Source organism: Gobius niger, assembly GCF_951799975.1.
Source record: "Gobius niger genome assembly, chromosome: 3".
NCBI lineage: Eukaryota > Metazoa > Chordata > Actinopteri > Gobiiformes > Gobiidae > Gobius > Gobius niger.
In genome coordinates, this window is record NC_136854.1 from 27,513,796 (window position 1) to 27,523,869 (window position 10,074).

At 41.4% G+C, this 10,074-nt stretch overlaps 2 protein-coding genes across 2 annotated transcripts; one reads left to right on the forward strand and one right to left on the reverse strand.

The window, feature by feature from the left end:
* Positions 1-1,404, reverse strand: rasd2b (RASD family member 2b). Its single transcript, XM_079554283.1, has 2 exons — positions 688-1,404; positions 1-613 (listed from the first exon to the last, which is right to left on the reverse strand). Exons 1-2 carry the CDS (start codon positions 1,274-1,276, stop codon positions 99-101), a joined length of 1,104 nt encoding a protein of 367 aa, XP_079410409.1. The 5' UTR covers positions 1,277-1,404; the 3' UTR covers positions 1-98.
* A 245-nt stretch (positions 1,405-1,649) lies between these two features.
* Positions 1,650-10,048, forward strand: mycbpap (mycbp associated protein). Its single transcript, XM_079553682.1, has 17 exons — positions 1,650-1,797; positions 1,875-1,981; positions 2,065-2,230; positions 2,302-2,417; positions 2,497-2,647; positions 2,759-2,877; positions 3,560-3,666; positions 3,754-3,868; positions 3,965-4,154; positions 5,694-5,797; positions 5,933-6,079; positions 6,793-6,891; positions 6,968-7,107; positions 7,728-7,864; positions 7,956-8,056; positions 9,527-9,682; positions 9,871-10,048. The coding sequence occupies exons 1-17, from the start codon at positions 1,761-1,763 to the stop codon at positions 9,952-9,954; spliced, it is 2,076 nt and encodes a 691-aa protein (XP_079409808.1). The 5' UTR covers positions 1,650-1,760; the 3' UTR covers positions 9,955-10,048.
* The last annotated feature ends 26 nt before the right edge of the window (positions 10,049-10,074 follow it).

The following is a 10,074-nucleotide window of genomic DNA, read 5'->3' on the forward strand; positions in this document are numbered from 1 at the left end:
CAAAAATATATGGTCGACACGTAGTTGAACATGTTTAAGGTTTATTTAAACAGGATTTTCTCATTTCCCCCCAAATGAGTCTGGCTCATGCGCATTTTTCATTGAATGTGGCATTTTTCAAGTGCTTTATGAGGCTTCTGTGTCTTATGCGGCTCAATAACGTGCCTCAGATCCGTACTAAAGCTGGGCCGACGAGCTAAAGGATGAAGTGCACCGTAGGGGTCGTCTCGCCCTGACCCTTGATTCCCTCTCCGGTGCGCACGGCTGGTGCGCATAGCTTGATATGAACGCAAGGAGACTTTGCGGTGCTGGGAGGGACCAGTTTCTGTCGGCAGGCCGCCTCTCTTCGCCAATGTTTCAAACACCTCCTCCAGATTTGTACTGTCTTTTGCAGACGTTTCAAAATAAGCACAGTCATTTGCAAATGTTTGGAGAATGTCTGCTGCAGAAACCTCTCTCTGTGATTCTGGGACATCCACTTTGTTAGCGCACACAACCAGAGGCGCACACGACTTTAACTTGGACTTTGCAGCCAATATCTCAGTTCGCAGAGCGCATACTTCTTCAAAGGAACTGCGGTCATCTACACTGAACACCAGAAGAAAGATGTCTCCTGCAAAACATTAAAATGTTAGATTAATTGATTTGTTTCTATATGTTGTCAGAGTTAACATGAGATATAGGCACCTGTCAGGATGGAGAGTCTCCGCTTGGCGGGGAAGTCTCTTTCCTTTGACGCATCCAGGATGTCGATTTGATAAGTCTCCCCACGGATACGGAAAAGTTTTCTCAGAAAGTCTTCTGACGTTGGCTTGTATTCGTCCACAAATCCATCCCGAAGGTATCTTCTTAAAATTGAGGTTTTTCCGACCCGTGGCGCACCAAGGACCACAATGCGCCTGCAGTTCTGTGGCTTGGTTATGTAACCAGGATCTGTTTGGTGGTCTTGACCAACTTGTCTGTGCCTCGACTGACTTTGAAGAACCAAAGCTGCCAGATGGTCCAGGGGAGACTGTTTGCATTGAACATTGTTGCCGCTCTGAAGTTGCACAGCTGCATCCGAGTGCGTCTGCTTCTCCTGTCTCCACTGAGATGTGGCCACTTTAAGTATTCCTAGTCCCGCTTTAATGCCAGCGGAGCCGAGGTGCTGTGAAGCACTTTTGTACGCCAGCATGACTTTGGAGGAGCCCGCATTCTGCCCAGAGAATGGCTCATTTTTCTGCACAGAGCAGCGAAAAAGAGCTGGGGTCTGCGCGCTGGGCATACTCACTTCCATCGTGCTCGGATGGAGACGGTGCTGCAGAAGATTTGTGATGGACTCTGATGATATCACACCCCTTTAAATAGTCTGGGATGAAACCAACCTAAGTCCAACCCCGCGCATCCTCTGCGCACAATGATTGACAAGATGCCCATTGATTTCAAACGCCCATTGATCACATTTACGTCATGTAAAAATAGGTAGACAAGGCTGATTTATGTATTTTATTATAAAGGCGATAAGTTAAGCATCATATTTAGCTAGAATCAGAGCTATGCACCCACAAACTACAATGAGCTGAGCACACAGCGCCCTCTAAAGGTGTGTTCCTGCATCAGTTTCCTTGGCAACGTGAACAGTAAACAGTAGTTTATTTACAGTCGAAAAGGTTTTCTGTAATGCCCAGGTTTGCGACATTTAAACTATCACTAGCCTTTGCACTTTTCTGTATTCAAACGTTTCCCTTCAATGCAAAACAAGCTGCTTAAACCGAGCAAATATGGATGATATCGACACGACTGGACTCCGTGACGCAGGTGAGGATTTCTGCTCGCTGTTTGCTAACACTATCTTAAATTGAGATAATTATTAAAACATATTTGTGTTTATACAGAACCCTATAGGTTTCTTTATGACAGCAAAGGAATGATTCTGCCTCACAGCATTTTGGGTAGCAAGGAACATTTCAGGAGTTATGTGGAGGCCAGAGGAGAGTTATGGGTAATCCTTTCCTGTTTGAATTATGAGCACATTTGTGTGATTAAAAGTACTTTACTTTCTAATATTTCCATTATAATGAATAGCTTTTGGAAAAAATACCAAACAGTGGCCATCCATTCGTGGAAAACAGACACGAATCAAATGTGTTGGGGAATCACAGAAAGGTCCCCTCATGTGTTCAAACAAATGCTTTATATAATTGGACTAGACATATGATGCTGCGTAGAAGTGAACAAGACAGTCTGTCAGGTATGATATACAGAATTGTTATCATTGCCTTGAATACCCTCTAACATATTGCGATTTTGGTATGTTTGAAGGTTTGCTGCGCAGGCCGGCCGAAAACCTGCTGATGAGTCACACAAATCGATTCAGAGGAACTCAGGAGAGAAGGGAGATGCTAAACCAAGTCTTGCCGCTTGTTCACTCAGGATTTGTACGTATGACTATTTCTGACTAGTTGAGTCACCTGTTTGGTGCTGCAGTCGTGGGCCTTCACATCGAGTGTGTTGCAGGGTCACTGTGTGGGCAGTGGCTTCTGGAGGCTTCCCCAGCATTATGGAGATGAAACAAGTGGCATCGCATCTACACTGGCTAAGACTGAGAGGGGCGTCCGGGAACCTACCACCCAAGTTGGCATACCGAGTAGCATACGTCAAGAATCAGGTTTAAAATTAGTACAATGTAGAGCAAAATATGTGTTTTGCATCTGTATCTTTTATCTTGCTTTTTTCACCTCAGATAAATTGAATTCAAACATGTAGCCTATTTTTCTAGGTCTGAAGGAGGAAGATACTTTGAATGATGCATCTCGCCCTTGGGATCAGAGCATTTATTTAAACCAACAATACCACATGCTTGGAGAAGTTATACAAGATCTTGACTTCAACAGACCGGTAGAGCTGCTGTATTTGATTTTGAACTTCAGGCTTTTAAACACAAACACAAACACAAAACAAAACTATTGTGCTATCATAGTGCTACACATTCCTTATTACAAACATGTTTTTATTTAAATTTGAAGCCGGGTCCGTTCACTTAAACAATTTGTGAATTGCTGTATGATCGTGAGTCGTCTTCTGCACTCTGTAATAGAAGATAGAACATTTCGTGTTAAGATTTGCAGAGGAGGAACCCCAAAGCGGAGAATGAGGCAGGTAAGGTTTACCAATTTATTTAAAAAAAAAAAAAAAAAAAACTGAAGAGGCTGAGGCCACGGGGCAGGCAGGCAGCAAGTAGAACCAGGACGGAGCAGAGGTAACCCAGAGCGAGAACCAACCTGGGCAAAGCCGGAGACATGTAAGAATCACAAAAATACGTCTTTCTGTGACAAAGCAGTGACAGGTGACAATGGCTCTTTGTTCTGGCGAATGGTGGCTAATGCTTTTGTCAGCTCTGACAGAGACAAATCATCCTGTCAGCACCTCATCTATATACATATAAATACAGCAAATAAATGAACAAACCTTGGACAAAAATAATTTTAAATTGCCTCAAATGTATATGCACACATACAGAAAGTCATCTTGGTTATTAGATTATGCTTATTTGGTTTACATCAGTGTGTTGTATTTTCAGGACATCGATAAACTGGAGGTAATTGGCTCCTCTAAACCGTTTTGTTCTGAAACATGCAGCAAAGCATCATCGAAGAACACAAATAAAGAGGAGGAGCCCACAGATGAGTATGATATTTCTTGTTATTGACCATTAGATGTGATCTGACCATACATAATCTTTGCCTCCTTAAACAGTTTTGCACTCCTTTTTAGAGACATAATGCTAAAAAGTAATGAAGCGGAGCCTGAGTCAAAGCACCTGCATGTTCCAGCCTTAAGGATCACTGGACAACTTGCTAACTGGACTGGAAACTCCAACACAAATCAGGTACTAAAACTAGTGTGAGCAAGCACAATGCGGTATTCTACATCCTTATCACCTTTCGTAGACATTAATAATCCAGTATTGACTGATCACGGCCAGGTTGGGATCAATACTACTATTTTGTTTGAGTCCCTGACTGGAAAACTACAAATGTCCCACATTGAGATACACAACGAAGGAAGCGCCGCTATCTTCTACAGCTGGGAGCGACGTCCTCTGCCTCACCACTTCCCTCGCCTGCTGCCACGCACAACGACACCAGACTGCTTCTACTTCGACTCCTCCTCCGGTAAACACACCTGTCACAGTATTCAACTTTACACACCGTACTGCACAGAACAAAAATAAAAGTACTGCCATTTGTTTTCATACCAAATACCAACTCATTAAAGATTTGAGCAGTAGACCTAAAAAGTTTGATCAAATCAGGACTGAACAGCTTCTTAAATTTTCCCACATTTGACTATTTTTGTAAAGCCACACTGCGTAGAATTTTTATTTTCTGTGTTGAGCTGGTCATTACGAGCATGTTTTGTATTGATAGTAACAGTATAGTTCAAAATGTTATGCGGTGTGCCTTTAAGTCTTGTTTAATTAAAATAGATAAATTGAACGTACAAAGTTGAAATGGTTTAGTAAAATATGACTTGTTTTGTTTTGTTTTGTTTTGTTTTGTTTTGTTTTGTTTTGTTTTGTTTTGTTCTGTTTTGTTTTGTTTTGTTCTGTTTTGTTTTCATACTTTATTGTCCCCGTAGAGAACAATAAAGGGCGACCTGTAAGGAGTAGTGGGTGACAGCAGTGCCGCGCCCGGGGACCCATCTCCATGATGTGGAGCCAGGCTGGTGGTCAGAATCACCTGGCTGGAGGATTCACCTATTGCACATGTTTTTAGTGGTAGGGGAAACCGGAGTACCCGGAGGAAACCTACACAGACACGGGGAAAACATGCAAACTCCACACAGAAAGGCCCCATCCTGGTGGGAATCGAACCCGGGACCTTCTAGCTGTGAAGCGGAGGCGCTAACCGCTGCGCTACCGTGCCAAGGGCATTGATATCGCAATATTCAAGGGTTTGAATATCGCAATTTTTCTCATGCCTTGCAGCCCTATTGTGAAGATTGAGTGGTTTCCATGATTGAAACGCATTATGAGTTGGATGTAGATAATATGTGAATTGAGGCCATTTACCATTACCAATTTAAAAAACTTAAAGCAGTACTACGTAACTTGTTTACCTTAATACATCTTTTTCGTAGTCCCTCTGGGGGTAGTAGTGTTAATGGGATAATTGGGGGGGTCTTTCATCTCCCCCTGGTGTCTCTGGCCAGAAAACCACCCTTGCAGCTTTCCCTGCACCAGGTCGAAGGCACAAAACACACTAATAGAATCACGAAGAAGAAGCTAACAGGCTAACGGCAAAGCTAACTGTGGGCTAGTGCCACTTTTAGCAATGTTTACAGCCAAGTTTGAGGGAAGAAAAATATCTCCATTGTGTAGTTGGATGTTAAATATCCCTCTCTCCTTTGTCTTTTCTGTCAGAGTAGTATTCACTCTCACAGACAATTAATGAGTAAAAAAAAAACTGCAACATTCTACATCACCTGCAGTGGCGCTTATGGCCTCTAGGAGCATGAGTTACTGAGTTCTACTTTAATTTGTGTGTTACACCCTTCACTTTTACTACTTTTTCCAAATTCATTTTTACTGCAAACAGGTGTGATCCTTCCTGGTGAAACCCAAATTGTAAAATGTAGTTTCAAGTCGGACAAGCCTGGCCTTCAAACAGAGCATTGGCAGCTGAATACTCACCCTGTCCTACTGCGAGGAGTGAATACTCACCCTGTCCCACTGCAAGGAGCCCCCATACAGGTCACTTTGAGGGGTGTGGCCCTGTATCAGGACAGTGCAGCAGACCACCGGCTGTACATTGAGGTGTGTTTGACAGTTTCAGTGGAGTTGTGGAAGAAATTAAATTATAATCATTTCTATAGGCCTGTAAACACTCTGGACCCATGAATATAGACTTGAATGTACCACGTCATGTTTGTTTTTCTTTTCGATAACCAGAAAAGGCTGGAGAAGAAAGTAACTGTACAAGTATGCCGGTCAATAGTGCATGACTTGGTGAAAGGAATCGACACACCGGAAAGACCTAGCTCTCCTGCAGACCTCTGTGAAACTGAAGAGCAGGAGTTTCTACGTAAAAACCCCAAGGTGAACCAAACAACGCACTATTATATTGCTCAAAAATAGGCTATTTAACTGTTACCGTTTTGTCAGCACTATTAAAGCTTCCTGGATGATTCAGAGTCCTTTTACTGTATGGCCTTACGGATTTTGTCATTACCTCCTATTATGTGATACAAAATGGCTTTATCAGTGATCCACCATGATAGTCCTTCTTGGGGCTTCATAGCATATTATATCATGTGTTGTCTTATACTTAATGTTATGAATGTGTACTTTTCTGACAGCAAAAGTCACCTTTCATTCTTTTAACCTCTCAACGCCTTAGCCAAGTGTGTTTCATTCAGCTCAGCTTTACCCAAATCCAAAAGGGGACAGCCTATAGGCCAGTGGAACACCTCATTTGAGAGCTACAAAACTCATCAAAACAGATCTTTTTCCTCACTTTTTTTCCATTTTTTCCCATTGCTTTTTGTAGCGTTTTCGTCACATTTATTTTTTGGGCCACATTTTCATCACTTTTCTGTCACTCTTTTGGCACATTTTCGTTTCATTTTTTTCAAGAAGCTTTTAGATTTGGGCAATGGAGAAAATGTGAACCTCTTAATCCCCACCTGAAATGTGTTCAGGTGGGGATTGAGAGGTTCATGGTATAACGCTGGTAAAGTTGCTTGTTACTGAAGGACAAGTTTCCACAGCTCAAGCCAAAGAAAAATCATCAAAATGTTTCTTTTTCACAGATTTGTTATAAAAACCAGCCGGTCGAGGAGTTAAAGAAGTTGTGGCTGAAAGTCAAACCAGAAAGTGCCTGGGATTTGTCTCTCGGTGCATTGCGGCAGGTACATGCTTTACCACATTGTAAATACACGTGGCAATCAGAAACAATATAGTGAACATAGTAGTTTCCTCCTTTAGGCACTGCTGTCTTTAACTGATGATGAGGTAGAAGGGGACTGCCTAAACCCAGAGACAGGGTTGGCCCAGCTCAACTCTCTGCTCTTACAGCTCTTTCAGCCTTCACCTGAACTGCACCGTCCAACAGTAGCAGCTGTAGGGTAAGGCTAAACGTTTATATAAATCACACTCTGGCCATATTGGCTCTTGATATTGAGGTAATTATTATGTAATTAGTTAATCGCAATTAATCGCATTCAAGCATCATTTATTTCGGGGGTTGCATTTGTTTTTCAGAGGTGTATTTTAGATGCCTCTTTGTATTTTCCTCCATTTGAACGTGTTTTCGTGGAGATGTGAGGCCTTTGTGATTATGTCAAACACTTCAAAGACAGTGAGATTAAGCAGGCTCACTGTGTGAATAGACAAGTTTGACAGTAAAATAGTTTTTGGCTTCACGCCGTGTTTGTCCCTAAGCACCGTCCAGCGGGAAAAAGGAAACAGAAAAAGTGTCTGTGCCGCTAAAGTAAAGTATGATTAATTTCGAGTAATGTTTTTAATCGCACTAAACCTCATGTCATTTATTAATCGGAATAAATCCCAAAAAGCTCCGGCCCAAATTTTAACACATAGAAACAGAATCCACACACACAGATGCAAAGATGTATTTGGTAAGCATGTTATCGTCATGTTATTGGTGAACATTTATGTCCAGGACAGGTGTACCATATGTTGCGTCTGTTGCAAACTCGATAAACATTGTATTTGCTGCGCCCTGCAGGCAGCTGATGTGGAGGGACCTGGTGGACACAATGACCAGTGAGGCAGTTTGGCTCACACACCTGCTCCACCTCCCAGAGAAAGACACATGGATGGATAAAAATGAAAATAAAAAGGAAGAAGTCTTATCTGACCAAGGTCAGTGTGTAAACTGAGCTATGCCTTCTAAACTAATACGAATTATTTATAATTTACAAATATTGTGCCTTACTGTGTTATTGCACTACAGAAGTGACTGCCAGTTTAAATGAAGAAAGGTCTAGTAAAAAGGGGGATGTGGAAAAGTCTATGATCAAGTCTAAAAAGGAGGTGGCACCAGTCAAACATGAGGTAAGATAATGTTACTAAGAGACAATTCAATTGCCATGTTTATTGTGGAACTGAAGTGGGCCTTAAACAAAACACCCACATTACTGGGCAGACCCTTTGCTGATGAAGTCATGAGTCACCTTCACCCTTTCATACAGGCTGTCCATGAATCATCTTTCGTGATACTGGTCGCTGCCTATTTGTAATATAAATTTGTTATCGATTGAAAAAGACAGCCTATATGTTGTCTTCAAACCTTATAATGATCATCTTTCATATCAGACACAAAAGTACAGTAACCTGAATTCCCCAATCCTTTCATGAGTGAATGGGGGCTGATTATTTTTCCCTCTTGTTTTGGTTGAGTCATGTTTAAGGTACAGTCTATTACTCATTGGCTGCCATGGCAACAGCACACTGAAAATGTGCACTTATTTTTTAGATATGTGTGAATGTCGTGCATCTGTTGGCCCAGGCTTTCGCACATAACAGAACATGCCAGAGGTTGGATGTAGCTTGGGCCATTGTTATGTCAAAACCTTTACATGCGATAGGATATGTCTGTTGCTAATAGAAACCTATATAAATGATGTTATATGATTATTGTTTAGGCTCAGGTACTTTTTTTATGCCCAAAATTAGTTTGCAGTTGGCTTCCAGACACAGGGTCACAGGGTCTGAAGATAAAATATTTTTTTTAAAGGAATTGGCCACCGTTTTTACATACTGAGATATGTTCTTACCTTAGCTTTGACGAGTTCTTTAGGACCTGTCTGATCTTCACCCGTGCCTTCTATCACGTAAACACAGCGCAGACGGCGTTAGCATTTAGCCTCTCCCCCTCTCCCTCTATAGCTCCAAAACAGGTCAAGATAGAAGCTACCAACCTCTTCCACGTTTTCCCTATTTAAATATGGTTACGTGAAGTGTTCCACTACAAAGTATAATTACACAAAATTAAACAATGTGGATTTTCTAAGTAGATAAAAGGGGGAACTATATTGTAAGGCGTAATAATACCAGGAGTAGTTTGGCATCCGCACAGTAAAGTGAAGATTCGGATTTCGAACTACTCCTGGTATTATTACGCCTTACAATATAGTTCCCCCTTTTATCTACTTAGAAAATCCACATTGTTTAATTTTGTGTAATTATACTTTGTAGTGGAACACTTCACGTAACCATATTTAAATAGGGAAAACGTGGAAGAGCTTGGTAGCTTCTATCTTGACCTGTTTTGGAGCTATAGTGGAGAGCAGGAGAGGCTAAATGCTAACGCCGTCTGCGCTGTGTTTATGTGATTGAAGGCACGGGTGAAGACCAGACAGGTCCTAAAGAACTCGTCAAAGCTAAGGTAAGAACATATCTCAGTATGTAAAAACGGTGGCCTATTCCTTTAACAATGAAGTGATTTACTTAGAATAAAAATAAATTGGAATAAATCTGTTTTCTCATTCTTATTGTGCGGGATATTATCTGTTTCCATCACAGGATAGAAAGAAAGGGAAGGGGAGTCGTACTGATCTGGGTAAACCAAGGAAGGATGGACACAATAAAGAGGCTGACCTACAGCAAGAGGAAGCCTCTGAAGATCTTGCCTCTGACCCCAACATGACAAACATATACACTAGACTCCTTCATCAAAAGGTGAGACTAGATCTAGTTTTCTGTAATATAATGCATGCTATTGTTCTCCATTCTGTAAATAGTTTAAATCTGGTGTCTCGTGGAGCCAATTAGATCTTAAATGGAACGTTGTGTGAAAAGTTATCAATGTGCATATAGTTCAAAGTCCTTTTAAATTGAATTTAGTTTTCTTGGTTTTTGTTTGGCAGGTTTATGGATTAATTGAAAATCTTGTGGAATCCCTCTGTGATGTTACGGAGGAGTTGAAGCGTCCTGCTGATGCCATGCTGTAACGTTGGGAAACCAAAATATATCTGGAAAAAAAATCAATGTTTTTTCATAAGTAAATAAAATGTTTGGACCAAGGAGTTTGCTCTGCCTCTGTCATTGATTGGATAACAGTAGGTTAACGG

Coding starts and splice junctions, on each gene's coding strand:
- mycbpap (XM_079553682.1), top strand. CDS start 1,761: ATGGATGATATCGACACGACTGGACTCCGTGACGCAG. Junction 1,798..1,874: donor GACTGGACTCCGTGACGCAG/GTGAGGATTTCT, acceptor GTGTTTATACAG/AACCCTATAGGTTTCTTTAT. Junction 2,231..2,301: donor TGAACAAGACAGTCTGTCAG/GTATGATATACA, acceptor GTATGTTTGAAG/GTTTGCTGCGCAGGCCGGCC.
- rasd2b (XM_079554283.1), bottom strand. CDS start 1,276: ATGGAAGTGAGTATGCCCAGCGCGCAGACCCCAGCTCTTTTTCGCTGC. Junction 614..687: donor GAGACTCTCCATCCTGACAG/GTGCCTATATCT, acceptor AATGTTTTGCAG/GAGACATCTTTCTTCTGGTG.